Raw genomic sequence first — 20,981 nt, forward strand, 5'->3', positions numbered from 1 at the left:
TTATGACATTTCAGAGCTCAGTACCGGCCTGTCATAAACAGTAAAGCGCAAGCATTCACATGATAATAAGATGCCTTTCTTTTTCCAGATTTTCAGGGCTCTTTGGGGCACTTTCTGAGCCAAAAGCACCAGATCTTCAAATGGATTCATGCAAGATCTTTTTCCTTTACTTTCTCTGTATGTTTTTACACTGATCAATGACCACACCCTTACAAAACAGCTGGCATATCAATGTCTTACAACACCATCCATAACAAATGTTTTTCATTTCAGGTTTGTCATGAGATAAGGGTCTTCATCTCTCTCTCTCTCTCTCTGTCTTACCCTCCCCAAGTGATTTTAGTGCATTTGTATTGGTGCATTCATCAGGAAATTTTGGAGATTAATTTAGCCTGACATGACAAATCTAAGTCAAGGTGTCATATGGTGCATTAACATACTGCTAATTACCTCTTCCTTGTGACATAAAGTCTTCTGTGAAAACATCAAATTCTCTTTCCAGTACATTTCTGTCTAGAAGACACTGCAGCTGACCTGAATGTTAGCGCAGAGCAGCACCTCCTTCTGGTAAATGTTTCTGAGGTTCTCAGAATAATGATTTTCATGCAGTCACGTCCCCAAAAAACACTTTGTACAACTAGAGCCAGTAGTTTTATTGCACTTTATATCTGCGTTTTACAGTCCAGAAATGAAAAAGAGCAGATTGAAGGGAATCCTCTCCTTTTTAAACAAGCCGAGACCCTTGTTTAGACCCTGCGGAAGCACATGAGCTTACAACCATAACTCATTATAGCATTAAATTAAACTGCATCACCAAACAAATGTTTACGCTGCAGCAATAAAGATGACCTTTGCACATTACCATTAAATAAGTCATAAATAACAGCAGCGGTTCTATAACATAACATAACATAACATAACATATAATGAAGTACAAATACAAGCATGGACACAGACTAAAATTCACAATAAATACAGTACAGTATCAAACGCACAGTGGCAAAATACAAACACAGGACACAGTGAACACAGAAGCCTTTCAGACTTAAAAACCCTGATCCATCCAGTAAAAATCATGCATGAAAACCAGGCCATTACGTACAAGTTATTCATTTTTCAGCATCAGGAAAAAAAAGCAGAAAACATCAAGTCCAAAGAACTGAGACCACATTGAAAATCTGGTATTTTTTCATTTAAATCTGCAAATAAACAACAGAAGTTTCCGAAGACTGAAAAATGTAAAACTAAGATAAGGTGTAACAATTAAAATGAGGAAGTAATATTCAGGATTCTGCACTACTTATAGATCACTATTCAAACTGAAGCAATCATGTGAAATTGACCATGTTAAGACCTTTGTAAAAAGGATAGACATTCCTTTTAACTTTATTCCATTGAAGCTCGTGTTCAGACGATTCTCAGGTGCATTTGATCCACTCATCAAAGACTTCTGCACAAACTTGAGGAGTCCCTGCCAGCTCAAGCACAGGCTGTCATTAAAGCAAAAGTAGGACATACCAAATACTAAAAAACTCATTCATTGCATGAGATTCATGTAAACCAGGGGTGTCCAATCTTGTCTGCAAAGAGCCAGTGTGGCTGCAGGTTTTCACTCTAAACAAGCTGAAGCACACCTGACTCCACTTGTTTAATCAGTTGGTCTCAGTCTTCAAACATTTCATCAGGTGACCTCCTGCTTTGTTGGAGTGAAAACCTGCAGCCACGGTGGGTCTCTGCGGATAAGGCTGGACACCCCTGATGTAAACACTCAAAAATTCTACTTAACACTCATATTGTTAAGATGATAGTGTAATTTATAAGCTTTTTCACCAGTGGTCTCAGACTTTTGGACCCCACATCAGCTGTTGAGGCTGCTTTGTAACTTGTACTTAATGGCTGTTTTGACTGGAAATTCAATAAACAGGTGGTCTCTTGCACAGCACTGTGTGTACTGTTTGCTTACAGGCTGAATCACATATGAGCGCTGGGCTTCTGACCCACCAACTTCATGCCATTGGACTTTTAAAGTACATCATTCATCAGAGTTTCTAACACACCACAAAAGTCCATTTAGCAGAAATGAGACTTATCACAAGAATTTTGTATTGAAAAAATAAATAAATAAGTTACTAGGTGTGTAACGATGTGTAATTTTTCAAATGCTAGCTAATATTTAAGGTGCAAAAACAAACCTAATACTTAGGATGAAGTGACGTTCACAGCACAGAGCTTACCTAACTAAAAAAAAAAAACAAGCAAATCTGAACGCTTCTTTGTCTTACTCGATCAAAATATGGCAGCAGAGTATGTTTCCATCCAAAATAACTCTAGGCCTATGAGTACAGGTCGATATATGAGAATAGGCTCACTGGTGAAGTCATGTTAGGAATAGACTGTCCCCGCTGGTAGTCATGTTGAGGTACATTTTGTTTTTAAGTGCATAAACTGTTAAAATCCTGCAAATATATTGAAGCAGCTGGTAATGCCTTCTACTAAAACATCATTTTGTTAAAACTAATAGATGCTCCCTTTTAAGACAAAGGTACCACTGGTCTTCTATATTCAAAGACAAATTTAGCAAATAATAATAAAGCTGCAAGCATACTTCACTACAGAGCAATTATTACAGCTATATATCAGCCTAAAGTAATTCTCATACGCCGAGGCCTTTTACCAATACAAAAATATATGCCTATCCTTTCAGTAATCAGTGGCTGTCACCCTGTCCAAGCAGGACAAGTCTGTGTAAGCCTATTTTTAATTTCTGCCAGATTCTGAACTCATTTTTATACCAGTAACTATGCCAGTTTGACCACAAAATGTGCACAGTGTAACTACATACTGTTTTCAGTGCATCATGAACAAGATACCTCCTACAAGTGCCACCTCTGTCAACCTTATAATCAATAAACAGACTCGTCAAGAGCAAATCACTCCTAATAAAACCAGTATTTAGTTCACTGAATTAGCTTTTCCTTGATCTTCCACCTTTTTGATAGCTGCCTGAATTTTGGCTTGGTCACCCAGGAGCTCTCGAGGTTTGACAGGCCGAAGATCTTCATCCAACTCCAGCAGAACTGGTATCCCGGTGGGAAGAGTGACACTGACTATTTCGGTATCAGATATTCCTGTTAAGAAAGAATGAATGGCTTATTACAAAGGCATAAAAATACTAGACACTGCCATTTATTATTTTTTTATTTGCCTATCACTCAGTTAGCCAGCTTTACCCTTTTCAGTTGACAGAATTGTGGAATGTAGAGCAAATGGGTTGAAAGTCAAGCTAATAAACCTATAGGCAATTTAGATATTCCAGGTTTTGACATAACCAGTTAGATAACAGCAGAGGAGATTGATGACCGGTGTTTATTATATGCTTATGAAAGGTCAACAGAGCAATGACCCAGAGCCCTAGGCAACTTGATATCTGTGGCCTTTAGATCTATTCCTTGGTTTCAATACTGTTCTTAACATGTCCTTGTTGACTTCACTGCAGAACTTCGAAGTGGCCACTTGTTGCAGGGCAAATGAAAAGGGGATAACAAGAGTGCACTTTTCACTTCACTTCGAGGGCAAAGAATACTTACCCTTAATTGTATTTTTTGAAAAGTGAATACAACTTTGAAAGAGGTCTTTAAAAGGAATTGCAGGTCTGTATTCTTCTTTGTCTTCCCATAATAAAACATGATGACTACTCAAAAAGTGATTTCAGCATTCAAATACTGGCACCTCAGAAGGTTCACAGAGTATGTATTATGTACACAATCTTTGTAAATAAGTGCTTTGTCTGGCTTAAGCTTGAGGGGTACAAGCATAGTGCATTACCATAATTTGCTAGCTATGTAGACCTTATTTTGCAAACTAGCAAGCTAGCAAAGTAACAAAGCTGCATCAGCCTTCATGTATAACACATGGAGTAGTTTGTTACATAAACCCCAGTTTGAACATAGCAACTCAAATTTGAATAGACAATTGCAAGTTTGCTATTATTTGTGGGCAGATTTTGTCACATTTGTGTTTATTCAATCCTCCACCCTTCCAGTGAGCTAATATAGCAACGCAACAGCCCTTAAGATGGTGTCAAACATTCCCCCAAGGGGGGCTGGCAAGGCCGAGGGCATCAAATGATTCTGAGGTTTCTTCCTATATTAGATGTTAATTATCAAAATAAATGGGCAAAGCTGTCCTGTTAATAGAACACTAGTCTCTGTGTATGTAAATCCAAATTCATCAGACTGTCAGATTGAAAATGTTTGCTGTAAATTTTAAGTGAGAAATAAAAATGTGCTCATTGTTTACCTTCTAGATGTTTCAGCAAAGCTCTGCAGCTGTTTCCATGAGCTGAAATAAGGACTGTTTGGCCACTCTTGATTTCAGGAACAATTACGTCATTCCAATAAGGCAAGAGTCTTTCTAGCACTTCCTTCAGGCTCTCAGTTTTGGGCAGCTTCTCTTTGGGCACATCACATGTGTTATACCTGCGGTCATTGTAGATTTCTGCAAAATAAGGATGTGATTCATCAATGGGGGGCGGAGTGATGTCATAACTCCGCCTCCACAGCTTAACCTTCTCCTCGCCGTGCTTCTGGGCCATCTCGGCCCGGTTCAGGCCAATCAGAGCCCCATAATGACGCTCGTTCAGCCTCCATGACTTGGTGACAGGGACCCACTCCTGGCCCATGGCCTCCAGCACAAGCCAGGCCGTCTGAACGGAGCGGCTGAGAATCGAAGTGAAAACATGATCAAACTTGTAGCCGTGCTCCTTCAGCAACCGGCCACACTCCTGAGCCTCCACAACACCATTCTCACTCAGCTTCTGGTCTACCCAGCTGCAGAAGCGGTTCTCTTTGTTCCATGCCCCCTCACCGTGCCGCAGCAAGAAGAGCTTGTGCTTCGACATTAAGGAGCAGTGTGAAGGCCTGAAAGATAAAGAGGCACTAAGATGAAAATGTAAAACATGTTCCTAAATAGGAAACAACACTGCCATGTCCTATTTAGGTTTGTTAAAATCTGAAGGTAGTGATTCAACTGCATGGATTTTGGAATGTTTAAGATCAACAACAATCTATTATAATGACATTCAATAAAATATGCACTCATATTTTAGCGTGACTCTGTCCTGCCCAGTGCACTGTATCAACTAGAACCTCATCCATCAACAGCCTGGGGCCCACTGGTTGCAGTGTAGCTTTCATGGTTGCTAGCACATCAAATCCCAGAATGCAAGCATCACCCACCTCCACTACATAGAACCAGTGGTGTAAAATTCTCCCCTCAACCTTGAGTGTCTCCTGTTGCTTGCCATCCATCCATAGTCCATCCCCATTACAGTCTCCATTCTCACCTTTGTTGGCTGCCATGACTGCTTGCATGGAAGAACCTCTGGTTTGATTATGCTGATTGTGGAGCTGGTATCATCTAGGGCCATCCACTTGGCATGACATCTTAAGCTGTCTGATACGCCCGTTGCCTAAACTACTGCCATTTTCCCAGGGTCTGGGTGCCCCAGTGACTTACAAACATGGCATGCTCCCCCTGAAAGTGCCCTGACTGCCTCTTTTCCCTCACGCTACTCATCACTGTTGTCCGCCCCAGCTGCTGTACAAACCTGGCTGTAGCCTGTATGTTCTCTCAAAACCGCCTCCATCTCTTCCGCCCACTGTAAAGCCTCTCCTGGGTGAGTGGGCTTTTAAGCCGCAACTGTTGCTGAAGTCTTACTGGCCTTCCCACCTGTAGGAACGCATTCAGAGCCAAGCTATCACAAGCCACTGCTGCAAACTTACCACAGGCAAGCCAAACCATATTCTCTATGTCGGCAGCAAGTGGCACCACCTTCTCTTCATGCTGGTGTTCTCTCTGATGGAGATTCTCTCTAATGTGCATGGGCCACACTTGCTCATCAAAGCTCCTCCCCAGACTGGCTGTGAGGTTGTACCAAGTTCCTGTAACGTCAGCAGGGAGATCTAACAGTACCTGCAGGGCTGGCCCTTCTAGCACCGAGGCTAACTGCACCACTTTCACTTGCCACCCCCCACCTCGCTGGTGCGGCAACCATCTTAAAGTGGCAACTCCCCACACCATCATAAAACTTTATCTTAGGTGAATTCATTGGAGTTGTGGGGGTGGCTACAACTTTGTTTGCAGGGTAATGTCAGGGTCTGGCAGCAGCAACAGGCAAAAATGTTGTGGAGAACATAAGTTCAACACCTAACCGCCCTATCGACCACTGCAGGTTGGCTATTTCCTCAGCTAATCTGTGTGTGGGAGCGGGATGCCGCACTTCTCCATCCAGCATGCCACAAATCTTCTACTATGGCCCATCCCCTAGTCCCCCATGCTTCGTGCCATCTTGATACTTTTGCCGTCTTCAGGAGAGTGTACTCTTTCCCGAGAGTTCTTTGCAGTGTCTTCTCATTCTCCGCCAACTTCACCTCCCTCTGCTGCTTCAGAGCCCTCCTGGCACTCCTTACCTGGCGCCCCCACAGATCCTTGGGCCTCCAGTGTGTTTGCTGCAGCTTCTGATGCCAAATGTCACACCACTGTAGCATGCGGGATACACAAAAAGCGAGTTCATGCCCATAATACAGCTTTTTTTTAAGTAGAAGAGAAGAAAATTGATTTTACTGCCAAGAGAAAAATATGTTTTTTAAACCTCTACCACAGCCGTGCCCAGCCACAGAATCCTGCCTGGGGTTATGAATCGGTAAACAAACCTGGGTGATGGTAACTCACACTCCCAACACCCAGTACATACCCAACATGCTCAACAGTATGCATAACCTAATAAACATGCATACTGAATATGCAAATGAAAACTTTTAATTACTGTATCACAGCACATATCAACGTTTTAAGCATTTAAGAGCAACTATTAGCTAGATTTCATAATGGGTTCTGAAAAGTAGGGGAACACTTCCACCCATAATGTTGGTGAAAGTGGTTGTCATAAAAGAACTTAGTGACTCACTGCAAGGCATTGCAACATCTCTGTTTCAGTGTACACTTACACTTCCCCAACACTCTGCGGTAAGACCCTGGACAAATTTACATTGCAGTATGTTCTCGTGGCTCCCTTGGGGACCCCCTGTCCTGCCCACCTTTAGTTCTCAGGCCTATTCGTTGTGAGCATACTTATATTTTCAAATGAGAAATGCATTAAATGCAAAAGGGAACGAATGCACAATAAACATGTATAATAATTTATATCGATGGCTGTAACAGGAGCTTAAGAGCAGATCGTAGGCAAAAAGGTTAGAGGTCAAGAATTAAATGTCAGGGGGCTAGCTAGCCTGTAGCAGCAGACTGACCAACACTGTAAGCTCTGCAACAAATACACATGAAAATACACCAATGAAGCCTGAGAACCGAACGGAATGACAACGAAAGTAATGCAGTAAAGACACATCTTCATTTATCTCACCACAAGCTCAGAAACGCTGCGTTCAGAAAAGCATTCACTGCTTCCTTGCTAGCTAACAACGCCCAAGCAACGTTGGTCAGACGTATATAAGCCAAAAACACGCGAACATTCTTTTGTATAGTTTATGAACGCTAAAAGAGTCGAATAACTCGTTAAAGACTCACCTCAGCAACAAAACTGACAATTACCTAGCCCGTTCTCCACCATATACGGCTGAGAGAGGAACCACTATCAACACAACCTCTCCTACGAATGACGTATTCTTCCAGCCAATAGGAAGCCGAAATGACCACACGGAGGCGGGACCATCAGCCCCCGTCGCCCAATAATAGACATTAGGAAAGCTCTGACGTAATAGCAGTGTACGGGCGTTGAGCCGTGTATTCTTCCTAAGCTGCAGTGCGTTTCGAAGCATCTTCAAGAAAATAGTTTTCTCTTTATTAGGCTGTTAAGACAAACATGTATCACATACAGGCGATATAGTACCATTTTTTATACACAATTATACAATTTAAAGTATAATAATTATGTCTAAATATGTTCCATTTTATGGCCCAAAAATATATTCTGTACATTTTCCACCGATATCTGACCATTTTAGCCTAACAGAATTATTACATTGGTGAGACAAGCAGGTTGAAATTTCCCCTATTGTTAGGATGCTGTGCCCCCAAACATCTTCTTCCTGCCTTCCATGCCAGACATGGCATCCACATTCTTCCTCCAATCAGTCACCTCCTCCCTCTGTGGAAAGGTAAAGGGTTTTAATATGCATTTAGCCCAATAGACTGCAGGCTTATTACACAGTTATTATTCTTAAGGCGTTACTGTTAATTCTTCAGTAACTACTGTGAAACTAATGTGTAATGAGAGTGAGGAACTGGAACATGGGCTTACAAGCAGGCCCTTAAGGTTTAAGGCAGGCTGTTAGGCTGGTGTTTAGCTCAGTGTGGTACTTTTCCTGCTCTAAAACAACTAAGCAGAGAAAAAACGACTGAGCGTGGACATTACTGTGCTGTGCTGGACACTGGCCTTCCAAGACTGTAGCCCAACACCCTTGGTTTAAGGGGTTAGCTTGGCTCAAGCACTTACAAGCTTAAGCACTTTAGCTTCAGACCCACCATCAGTACTCTGGAAGAGTGTAATATTTTAACCCCTTGAACTTTGGTTTTGATATTCAGTTATTAAACATCTCTTAAACTTATTATACTAATATGTAAGCTATGTAGTTACGAGAGTGATTTAACTGCTCCATAAGCTCATTCTAATTTGCACTACTGTTTATATTTGCACTATTTATACCCACAGACCTTAATCTGTATGTGCCTTATGTCACTTTAGTGTTAATTTTAGGACCTTCTTATATTTATATCATTTATATATTTTTTTCTTTTTATTATTCTATTTTTCTACAATTAGTGTTTATTTTGTTTATGATTAGTGTTTAGTGTTCACAACATGGGGTCTGAGAGTAACGCAATTTCAATATTCTGTCTGTACATATTGTAGTATTGACAATAAAAGCTGACTTGACTTGACTTGACTAAAGTTCAGATGGAGATTTTGGCCTGTTGTACAGCCAACTATGTTAGTGTACACAAGAACATCATGTCATTTCCATAATTTTTTAAGAGCTGGATGCCCCTGACATTGAATTAAACTCTTGTAAATAAGAAGAACACTTACTCTCCACCCAAAATACACCAATCAGCCATAACATTAAAAATCCTTGTATCTACACTCATTGTCCATGTTATCCGCTCGACTTACAATATATGTGCACTTTGTAGTTCGACAATTACAGACTGTAGTCCAATTGTTGCTCTGAATACTTTGTTAGCCTCCTTTCACCCTGTTCTTTAATGGTCAGGACCCCCACAGAACAGGCATTATTTGGGTGGTGGATCATTCTCAGCACTGCAGTAACACTGACGTGGTGGTGGTGTGTTAGTGTGTGTTGCACTGGTACGAGTGGATCAGACACAGCAGTGCTGCTGGAGTTTTTAAACACTGTTAAAACCCCTGCTCTGTGGTGGTCCTATGGGGGTCCTGACCACTGAAGAATAGGGTTCTTCAGTGGGCTGACAAAGTATGCTGAGCAACAGATGGACTACAGTCTGCAATTGTAGAACTACAGAGCACACCTCTATGGTGAGTGGAGCTGATATAATGGACAATGAGTAGATACAAGGAGGTGGTTTTAATGTTACAGCTTTCAAAGCTATTAAGCAATTAAGTTACAGTGAAGACTTTTAAGATTTTTTTATGAACCTCTTTGTAATGAACTTTACCTTCTCTTCCTCTTTCTTGACTATCTTAAGGTTGGCCTTAAAGTCAATGGATTCCTTGTGTTTAGACCCAAGCAGAGCCCCAAGCATGGCATCCGCAGACACCCGGACCCTCTTCAAAACAGGTCACTTCATTTTACCCTTCAGTTCATAGATTTTGTGGTTCAAATCTGCAATCTGAAACAAATCAATGAATAAGGTCTCCAATTTACTGTCTGAGTCTGATCATTAGCAACTCTGCTAAAGGCATTCAAGCAACCATTAGAAGGTGGTTATTTAACTGTATAATGTAAACCACCAAGTCATTTTGCAAGGTGTATTGTGTAGACAGCATGCTGTGGTATGTGTATTAGGAGCTCACCTCTTTTTCATTTTTACCAACTTTAGCTGCAATGTCGTAGCGCTCTTCATCAACAACATCGATTTTCTGATGCAGTTCTCTGCACAGGTTCTGTGAAAACATGCGACCAAAAGTGTGCTGTTAATTATATAAAGGTACCTGTAAGTCTTGCACAGATAACCCAGCTAGCTTGAGAAGGGGCACTCGTTCATTGAGGGTGTTCTCTCTCTCAGCCTTTTTCTGTGTCTTCTCTTCTTCTAGCAAAATGTCAGCCTTCTTCATTATTTTAGTCTGTAAAATTATTATAAAAAAATATTGGCAATGATGCATTAAATGTTCCAAACAATTGAGGAATTGAGGTTTATTGTAACCACCATCACCACACTGTAATGCACCAAATGTATAAACGTACTAAAGTCAGATTAATAAGACGCTTCTAATCACAGGTGGAATTAACAGTTGACTTGAGAAATGATGACAATAATAGCATAATAATAATGACATCAATGGCATAATACTAACCTTTAGGAACAACCGTCGAGATGCTGAAATCTTCGGCTTTGTTTTTTTCTGTGAAGAGCAACAGGTTCAGAAAGGACATTCTTAAAATAATCACTTGATGATGTACATTTGTGATGTATTTACTTATCTGTAGTTCAGGATGAAGCTGCTGTATATCAGTGTCTAGTGGAGCTGTGTCTCAATACCTAGTGAGCTTTTTTACATAAGCACTAGCACAAACCAACAAATGTGCACCTCGGACATAAAGGCGGTCTCAGTTATTGTGTACCTTAAATATGTTGCCTCCTAAGCTGTCTTGTTTTGGCAGTATTTTAAAGCACCATCATATGTACCCTTGATTACAGACTATATGACAAAGGCAGTTTATCTGTGAAAGGATATTTCTAATCAATAAAACAGACACAATGAGAAAGCTATCTTCAAATAAAAGTTTTATTAACCAAGATACTTGTTTATACATCATCAAGTGTATGAACACCCTGCTAGCAAAACTCGCATGATTACCAGCAAAACCAGAAAAGAAAAACAGAGTATCTCCAAAATTGTAACTTTACAGGAGAAGGCAATAAGGTAAAGTTACTTTTAAAGTAAGTTAATGTAAAGTTTTTATTCCAAGCAATTTTGGATCATTTTTGTTGGGCTGTTCATCATGAAATATAGCTGATGTGCTCAGATTAAGTAGAAAAATAAAATAAAAAAATGGAGATACTTGGTTATTTTTTTAGACATGCGGGTATGCTGGTCAACCAGCATGACCACGCTGGGTGGCCAGCTAAACCAGCACCAGACTAGCACCAGACCAGCTTAGCTCAGCACAGATTGCTGCCTGCGCTGTTATTTTAAGCAGGGCATCATGTGACTTCATTTTATTGCTTCAGGCTAAACGATCTCAACATGATTAGCTAGCTGATCATCATGCCAGCATGGACAGTTAGATGTAACTATGAGAATTCTTTGGGCTTATCCTTAGCTAGCTAGCTATTTAGCCTTTACACAAACATAGGCTTCACATAAAACTTTGTCAAACTCTTTGGTGTTAGATCTTGACAACAGAGGTGAACCACAGCCAGTGCAGTGGGTGGGAGCCACTGGTAATCAACTGCTCTCTAACAGGTTTCTCAGTATGCTATATGTGAAGTTTGGTTGAAATACTAGGCAGGTGGGAAAGCAAGGGGGCTCACTAGATATGGAGACATATCCAAAGTGTCAAGTATAAGTAGGCTTAAATAATATTAAGTAAACTTACTTTGTTTTTTACTTTGTTATTTTGAGTTTAGGATTATTATCACTCACCTTTCTACAGCCATTTGAAGTAAAAGGGCATAAATACAACATGTAAATAGAAGATGAACATCTCAAATTAAAGCTATGTAGCACAAAAAGGCAATATAAAATACTCTAACACCTTGTTTGGAAATACTTACTCAGACTCAGACATGATTAATTATTTTTCTGGTTGCTAGAAACAGAGAAAAATTTCTAATGTAATATTTTTAATAATATTTTATTGCCATTATGTATTAATCACTTCCATTAGATGAGTCACTTTGTTTACATTCTGTAACTGTGATTCAATTTGTGAAACATTCTACAAAATATCTATGGGACCAAATTCACAAAATATAACTTTAGCTTACTGTTAGTTTACTAAATAATGCAAACGTTTGTGCAAAACTTATTTTCAGTTAGAAAAGCAACAAAATATGTAAATTGACCAGAGGTACTCAAACTTTTGCATATGACTCTGTATCTATGACAATATCACTATTTTAAGGTATTGTTCCTTAGATATTAAATCTTACCTTTCAGAGGAGGACAATATGACTTCAGAGTGGTCAGCAAAGAAACTCTACATATTTATAGATGTGGATGCTCATGTGAGTGGCTCACTAAAATAGCCCCCTGTCCTCACCTTTCTTGCTCAGAAGGTGTTTTATACTTTGTCTCTGAATGTTCCTGCTGTGTGACAGATTGAAGGTTCACTGGAGGAAGGGTTAGCAAGCCATTATCTGAACACAGCTAAGTGAGCTCAGCCTCACAGTTCCAGTATGTCAGAAAACATTTTTAAAAATCTGAAAAATAAATCAATGCAGGAAATGAATAGCCATGAAATAATAAATAATGTCTTATTAAGCTATAAAATATAGTTATAGTTAATAGTAAGCAACTGCTTCAGCCTGTCATGTTGTTGTAGGCCACCACCATCAGCTGAGAGAGGAACTGAGAGAATGTCCTGAGAGACGTCTAGATCCATGAAGACTTTTAGTGTAGGATGCTATGGCTTTCAGTGACACACACAGCAAACAAAAACTGCATGTAGGGGAAAGAGGGACACAATGTAATTTGGTGTAATATGTAACATGGATATTTAATGTACTCAAACAGGTTCTAGTAAAACATGTTTTTTGGTCACGCTCTCTTATTCACATAGCAACGTCACCTGCTAATCTTCATAGTAATCAGACAGATATTTCACATGATTCAACCTAAAGACTCTTTTTGAATGATGAAAGTAGCTGCTTTTGATTTCTGAGTTGTCTGGTTAAGTCACAGAATTCGCACCTGTACTGTTTTAGTTATTCTCTTGTAACTGTTGTAACTGCAACTTAGCTAAAGTACAGCCTCCACACGGCGGAGGTAGTTTCAACATGCTGTAACAGCAAAGCTCCCCAATAAACAAAAGGCCTCTTTCACCAACTGTTCTTAAGAAAAAAAAATCTTAAAACCCACTAACACAGTTTTATGAAGATTCTGACATTCACTGATGTAGACTTTTTCTTAGGACCTTTCTCAAGAACCATGTAGCCCCATATAAATGCAAAACAGATCAATCAAAAACATACTACAGGTATCATTTAAATACAATATATTTCAACATTATCATATTTGCTCTTCTACTTACCAGTCAAAAATTTGCCACGTAAGACAAAAAGCTTTTGTCCACTAATGATGTTTATTTACTTTTGTTTATTTAGGTTGAAAGGCTTTGGGGTAAGTTTACATTCACTCTGCTTTCAGCATAAACATTAGGCACTGGAAACAAAGTGATAAATCTTTCTCAAATACTTGTAATTAATTAATTATTTATTAATTATTTAGCAAAAACAAAATATATTAGGTCCTATGTGTCAAACACAAGGCCCAGACACAATCCAATATGGCCCGCAAAAGTATTTTAATTTTCTGTTAATATCAGCCCATTTCACAATGCACTGCACTACAATCCCGAGCATGCACTGCAACAGCAGTCTATGGGACAGCAGTTACACCTCAATTTTACCCAGTTCTACACAATCCACATCAGTCCTATCACTAAACACACTAGCTGCATTTCAGCTGCAGTCCAACCAATATACTATATTATATACATTACATACAATATACACTTAACATTTGCTCAGCAGCTTAGAAATTGCATTACTGAAAGGATGCCAGGTATCTAATTCAGTGTGAAGTTTGAATATTTCAAGTATTCATGTAATATTTCAAGGTCTACTACAGGTGTCCATATTTTACTGCTAAAGTTATTGCATATTTTGATTAAACAATGGTCAGCTCAGGTTATAGCAATAAAAACATTGCTGTTCTCTGACCCACAGATTTGTTGAGATTTTTTAATAAGGCCCTTTTAGTGGTTTGACAACCCTGTATTAGGCTGCGTCTCATTCTCCTCTACTACTATAATCTGTTATATCACTAAGCCTGATTTCAAGGCAGAATTGAACAACATCAGTCTCTTGTAGTGCTCAGTGTGGAAAATGTCAAAACAATGCCTTAGGAAGTAGAAAAAAGAATACAACAATAGAAGATATCATTCAGTTCCCTTCAAGTGTCCATTTTTCATGAAGATGTTTTCAACGTTCTTCTTCCATCTCTCTTGTTCTCTGCAGCAGCCAGTGGTCAGATACAGGCTCATACAGAGTTCATCAGTGACCTGAAAGGAGTATAGATTAAAAGACATTGTCTACAGTTTACAGTGAACGAACGCCAAACTTTAAGGACCTGTATATGGACCTCAGTTATTAGTTTCATAGATGACAAAATAACAAGGCTTAAGACTGATGACTGAATAAAGCCTGGCTCTAGAAAAATACACCACATCACTGCTGATCCTTCAGTTCTTAAAGGTGCAATGTATAAGATTTGGGGGGATCTATTAGCAGAATGGGATACAGTATACAAAACGATGTTTTCATTAATGTATGATCACCTGTAACTACAAATCATTGTGTTCTCGTTAGCTTAGAATGAGCTTTTCATATCTACATAGGTAGCGGGTCCTCTTCCAATAGATACTGGAATGTTGCATCGCTATGTTTCTATAGTAGCCCAGAACGGACACCAAACACTGGCTCTGCAGACTACCTTTTACATTTTTATGGTAAAGCAGCAGCTCGAATTTGGTGATGCCATAGCACTGGTTGAAATATGTAGAAAGTAGAAGAATCAATGGTTTCTTCCACAAATTTTGACAAATGTAGGATCATGCTTATTATTTAGCACAAGAAAAAGCAAGGGAGGGTGAGTCCTCATCATTAAAGAAGCGGAAACATGATGGACACTATAGGTTCTACTATACGCTTGGAAAGGGAGGGGTGAGGGAGGGGTTTTCAGTTGGTTGCAATGTGCAACCTCACCGCAAGATGCCACTAAATCTTACACACTGCCCATTTAATCTCTTAAAATCCCAGACTTATTACATACTAAGGCTCATTATTCAGTAACTACAGGGACTTCAATGCAAACTGGCCAAACTATCCCAAGGTTATAGAAGTGTGTAATAAAACTTTGCCAGTGGGCCCTGGCCATGTAAAGCCTTAAGCTTTATGCGTTATTTATTTATCTTAATTCATGTTTATTACCATTTATTGTCCACCAGCATCGAACAGCTTTTTCCTGCCCTCCATGCCAGACATGGCCTCCACGTTCTTACGCCAGTCAGTCACCTCTTCTTTCTGTGGAGGTCAGAGTGATACAGGTCATCTCAGACAGGAGACTCAGACTGTTTCTGACTATTGCTGTTTTGCGGTTGTTGTGTGGTTGCGTCCTGGGGATTTGGAATCCTCTCTGGTGGATTTGGTGGATTGAATTGCATGCAATGTGGGGAAGAGCAGTTTTGTAATGTGGGTTGTGCTTCGGACCCCCTCCCCGAGTGGATGAATCTGATGATTGCTAGTGTGTTGTGCTGAATAATGTTTAATTTTGCATTTGAGACCCAAACTTTTAAAAATTTTTAAATAATCATTTCAATATTTACCAGGTGACTCAGCAGTGCACACACACACACACACACACCTTATTTTAGGGCATTTTTTTCTCCTGACAGCTTTAACCAACAACAACCCTATGGCTTACCTTCTCTTCCTCTTTCTTCACTGTCTTCAGATTGGCCTTGAAGTCAAAGGACTCCTTGTGCCTGGAGCCCAGAAGGACACTGAGCATAGCCTCAGCTGAAATCCTCACTCTCTTTAGCGCAGGCCTTTTCAGCTTGCTCTTCACCTCAAAGATCTTCTGGCTCATGTCCTCTATCTGTCCCAGCAAACAGCCCACATTCTGCCTGTGAACTTTTATAATAACCGATGCTCTTTTCTAGTGTTGTGTTTTACACAGGAGTAATTACAGTAATTATACGTAGTTTAATTACTGTGTTTACAGTGTTTAACACAAACTTTATGTCAGGTAATGGTAATACTGCCACACACTCATTAAACACATGCTTACAACTCCACTGCGATTATGTGGATTCATCATATGCCATTAAATTAGACATAATACTCTACAGTTCACCACTTACACTAAACAGATGTGTACTTTGGGTGCGGGGTCCTGCTAGAAAAGATGCCTTAAATAAACCAGTGTAAAAAGTAGCTATAGAGGTGCAGTCGTTCATTCATCATACCTCCTTGTCATTTTTTGCCACCTTTACTCCGATGTCATACCGCTCCTCATCAACAACATCAATCTTGTGATGGAGATCCCTGCAAAGGTCCTACACAAAGAGAGCAAAGCATGGCTGCTGAACAAAAGTAAACATTAGATTTAGATATAGTTTAGTATTTAGTAAATAGATATACTCATAGAGTACGCAATATACAGTATATACTGGAAGAATATGTAGTATACAGTATATACTTATAGAGTATGCAATATACAGTACATACTGGAAGAATATGCAGTACACAGTATATACTGGATCAGTATGTAGTAAACAGCATATATTGGTACTGTATGCAGTATACGGTATATACCAGTAGAGTATACAGTGTATACTATGCAGGTATTGTACACCATATACAGTACTGGTTCAGTGTGCAGTACACAGTATGCCATTTCATTGTTTCTGAGCATGTTGGGTTGAAGCATTGTGGAGCTTGTTGGCTGTTTGGAGAAAAGATCACCAATGGCGCCTCCTAGAGCACCTGGTTAGAATGACACAAAGGCTAAAGGAACTCTTGGACATCATGCCATTAAGGGGAAGGTCAGAATTGTTCAAATGTTCTCCAAGTGTGTTAACCTCCCTCTCCTCTGTCACTGCATCCAGGGAGTCCAGACTGGCTTTCCTGATCAGATTATTGAGGTGCTTGGTGGCAAGACAAGTGAAGTCAAGTCAAAGTTTATTTACATAGTGCTGTTTCACAACAGCCATTGTCACGACAGTAGCAAGGAAAAACTGCGTCCACTGCAAGTGACAACCTGATGTGAAGTTAATGGCTTGCAGCAAGTTTACCTGTAGCTCCTGGACTGACAGGCCTGAGAGCTTTAATGGTGGAACCCTTTCGCTCAGGATGGAGTCTCTCTCTTTCTTCTTCTCCTCCTTCTCCACTATCAGCATCTCTTGGGCCGTGTTTAACATCTTAATCTATGAGAAAACATACTTAATTTAACTCAGTCAAAACCACATTACAAATAGTGGTTCGTAATAGTTCTTGGGTCGGATGGGATGTATGAAAAACTTTTCACTGGCATATACAGGAGGTTCCTCAAACTTTAAAAAGATTCTGAACACTCGCACATACCTTTTTAAAATGCTTCTTGAAAGAACCACAGTATACTCACCTTCAGGCCTAGCCGACGACCTGAGGAAATCTTGGATTTTCTCTGTGGAATTCACAAATATTTACAAATACAACACTGATTTGACTGAACAACACTTATTTTAATTGTTGATTTTTTTTGTTTTGGACATGCATTAGGTACATGAGTGATATCCCATAAGTTGTATCCATTTAGTACTTGAACCTATGAGATGTAAACAAAGTCCAGGGGTTGAAACCAGGGGTTTTGATGTATGCAGTGCAAATATAGCTATTTTATTTTATTTCAAACCACCAGTGAACGTATATGTGTCTTCTGAGTTTTTATATGTAATGTTATTTATAGTAAAATAGTGATAAATCTAAACAAATTAATTTTCTTTGAGGATTTCTTGCCATACAACAGGCACTGTATTCCACTTGTATAAGTCTGTGTGAAGTAGCTTTTAGTGGCATTGATCAGTTTGGACGTCTGGTTTTTATTGTTAATTCAGTTTATTCAGAATGATCCATTTCAGATCAAACCACTCAAACTTTGTTTACTCAAAGAATGAATTATATTGAAAAACCTTTAGAATCCCCCCCTTAAATTTCAAAGATCTCTGTAATGTAAAAGCTCGAGTGGAATGTCTTGAAACTCACCGGTCTGTACAAGCAGAAGATGGAAAAGAAAGACAGCAGGAGGTTAGTTAAAGATAACACAGCAAAAATATCACAGTTAAGAGAAGCTTCTTTAATAGAAAAACTTACGCATCAGCCATTGTTCCTTATAGGACCTGCTTATGAAACAACAACAAAGAAAACAGGGAAACAATATTATTTTTAGTGAACATCATATCAACCCTAAAATGGATTTAATCAAATTTGAAGCAGAAAAGTATACAAGTTGTATCCAAGGCCGTTTGACCAATATTATATCAAATATAACTTTTGCATTCGGTCACTACAGCCAGACAAATTGATATAAGCAATAGCCAAGACTCTCTGATAATCTCTGTAAAGTATAATTGAAATATTTTCTCATTGCATGTCTTTAAATATTCCATCCAGATAAAAAAGATAACAATATGCCTGACGATGAAGGAAAACTGACTCGCGGCACTATCTTGACTGCTTTGTACAGCATTTGCATGTTAGAAAATAAATGACGTGACGACAAAATCTTCGTTCTTCCTATAAATACATGATTTACTCATTCATCAACACTATGCAGTCTGATAGATCAATCAGCTGTTTACTGCACCACTGATTTCTCATCCTCCAACTCAGGCCTAAAATAAATGCATTTTTGAAGGCGAATGCAATTTAGTCCAAGACAAGACTTAATCTATCTCCCTACATATTATTGATGGCTGTAACCGGATACTTTAATCCATTTGACCTTTATCTTTTGTCCTCAGCTCAGTGAAATCACTCCTGCACATAGCGCTGCAGAGTTTCAGCATAGGTGAAAATCTTCATGGATCGTCACCGATTTCAAAGGCATCTGAATAAATGAAATGTGGCTTGTGGCCCCTCATTTATCCAGACGTGTAACACTGATCAGTAACAAGGTGCAAACAATCTCCGAGCAGCATTTCTTAACCTATCATTTATTTGATGCATGCAAGAAGTCAGTAAACAACCGGATCAGTGGCGACACTAATTCTTGCAATATGAATCATTTAGCCTCTCATAATCACTGAAATGACACATACCTGTTTAGAGGAGGAAAGGCAGAGGACAGTATGAACTGGCTGAGGGAGGAAAGAGGAAAATCATTCAGATTTATAGTTTCTAACGCCCATGCAAATGCCTCACTAAAATAGACCTCTGACTGGGCCACTCTGACCATTCCACATAGCTTCCAAACAGGATTCACACAGCAAAGTCGCCTAATAAAACAACTTTTATTTGTCTTGGACGTGAAGGATGGGGTATGGTGGGGTTTGGATGCCACCTGTTGGTGAAGATCAAGGCTTTAGTAGACAGAACCTACAAGGCCCATTTTAGTGCTCTAGTGATGGAAGACATTGTCAGAAACAGATACTACATGGTAACTGTTAATACTACCCTTCCTCAAGGAGAGATTTGAAAATTGTTAAGCTTACAATTTTTTACCGGTATTTATTATAAAATTTGTGTGTTTTTTAGAGTAAAAAATGTTTACTGGGCAGACAAAATGGTGTAGACATTTAAACATATATAATTTTTACAGACTGCTTAAGGTTTCCCCTGCACAATTGTGTGCAAAAGTTTGAACACCCTTGGTCAAATTACTTATTGTTGTGTAAGTGAATAAAAAGTTGAAGTAAATGACACTTTGGGTCATTTCTCTGGTCCATGCATCATGAAATTTACACACAATGTAAAGGGTGACAGGCATTTTCAAATGATGTCAACAACTGAAAAATGATAAAAAAAAATGGAGATACAAGGTTTTGTTTTTGACATAATTTGAAAATGACTGTCACATTTTATATTGTGTGTAAATTTCATGATGAATGGACCAAAAGAAATGGCCCAAAAAAAAGTCTGGCTATACTGACTTATATACAAATGCAGTTCAATATAGAAATAAAATGCTTAACCTTAAAATCTGATATGTAAGCAACAAAAAAACAGTACAGATGCTCCCCGACATAACATAATGACATTAAACACGAGAAAGGAATTAGTAATTCTATGTTAATGGTGAAAATGTAACTAGATAAAAGTAGATAATTGTTCTCACAAATATTCTAGAGCAGAAGTTAACAGTGTCATGACCTTAAAATACTCAGAAAAGTAAAAAAAAAACACCAACATTGTTCTTACATGTATGTAACTACTACTGTCCTCTGGATATGTATATAAATGTGAAGACTTTGCAAAGCGTTAAGGAAAGTGAGGGAATGAGAAAATGTATTTTGGAAAGGTAGACAGGGCCAGTGCATGTGCCAGTAGTGGGCTTTGGCAAAGCTTTAGGTCAACAAGGTCAGTCATTAAGAATCACATGAATGTGATAATTTCCAGGCGCATTAGATGAGCAGCACTTGGCTGGTATCACCGCAGGAGTCATTTGTCTATGGGTTTATACAGACGGGTGTTAGCAGGTGGAGTCATTGTCTTATTGCAATGTGAGCTGCTCTGATTAGAACTCATTCTCTGAGTGAAGTGAGTGCATGACGCTCCAACAGAGGAGTCAAGAATTATCGCTGACCCTTTGCCACTCGATTATTTTTAGGTCTAATGTCTGCAGATAACATTAGGACAAATGCAACAAGTCCTTTACTTAAAATGGCTTTGTGCTGTGATCACAATAAACTATCAGCTCGGCCACTGACGCCAGCAGAGGTTTTATAAGGACAAATGTCAAACCTGCTGAGGTCAAAATAATCAACATCCATAGCATGGCC

At 39.2% G+C, this 20,981-nt stretch overlaps 2 protein-coding genes and 1 pseudogene across 2 annotated transcripts; all 3 read right to left on the bottom strand.

Moving 5' to 3' along the window:
- Nucleotides 1–632: 632 nt before the first annotated feature.
- bpgm (2,3-bisphosphoglycerate mutase) lies at nt 633–7,688 on the bottom strand. The gene is made up of 3 exons (XM_036568329.1): nt 7,585–7,688; nt 4,300–4,919; nt 633–3,128 (listed from the first exon to the last, which is right to left on the bottom strand). Exons 2-3 carry the CDS (start codon nt 4,898–4,900, stop codon nt 2,953–2,955), a joined length of 777 nt encoding a protein of 258 aa, XP_036424222.1. The 5' UTR covers nt 4,901–4,919; nt 7,585–7,688; the 3' UTR covers nt 633–2,952.
- A 323-nt stretch (nt 7,689–8,011) lies between these two features.
- On the bottom strand, nt 8,012–10,628 carry LOC118806776 (annotated as a pseudogene).
- Nucleotides 10,629–13,353: 2,725 nt separating this feature from the next.
- On the bottom strand, nt 13,354–18,386 carry LOC118806775 (troponin I, slow skeletal muscle-like). The gene is made up of 8 exons (XM_036568330.1): nt 18,355–18,386; nt 18,247–18,250; nt 17,627–17,668; nt 17,298–17,429; nt 16,470–16,559; nt 15,926–16,099; nt 15,433–15,525; nt 13,354–14,504 (listed from the first exon to the last, which is right to left on the bottom strand). Exons 1-7 carry the CDS (start codon nt 18,363–18,365, stop codon nt 15,436–15,438), a joined length of 543 nt encoding a protein of 180 aa, XP_036424223.1. The 5' UTR covers nt 18,366–18,386; the 3' UTR covers nt 13,354–14,504; nt 15,433–15,435.
- Nucleotides 18,387–20,981: the final 2,595 nt, after the last annotated feature.

This window comes from Colossoma macropomum, unplaced genomic scaffold (genome assembly GCF_904425465.1).
Source record: "Colossoma macropomum unplaced genomic scaffold, Colossoma_macropomum, whole genome shotgun sequence".
In the NCBI taxonomy this organism is placed as follows: Eukaryota; Metazoa; Chordata; class Actinopteri; order Characiformes; family Serrasalmidae; genus Colossoma; species Colossoma macropomum.

Coding starts and splice junctions, on each gene's coding strand:
- bpgm (XM_036568329.1), bottom strand. CDS start 4,900: ATGTCGAAGCACAAGCTCTTCTTGCTGCGGCACGGTGAGGGGGCATGG. Junction 3,129..4,299: donor TTTGCTGAAACATCTAGAAG/GTAAACAATGAG, acceptor CTTTCTTAACAG/GAATATCTGATACCGAAATA.
- LOC118806775 (XM_036568330.1), bottom strand. Junction 16,560..17,297: donor TGTCAGTCCAGGAGCTACAG/GTAAACTTGCTG, acceptor CTCTTTGTGTAG/GACCTTTGCAGGGATCTCCA. Junction 16,100..16,469: donor TGGCAAAAAATGACAAGGAG/GTATGATGAATG, acceptor TTGCTGGGACAG/ATAGAGGACATGAGCCAGAA.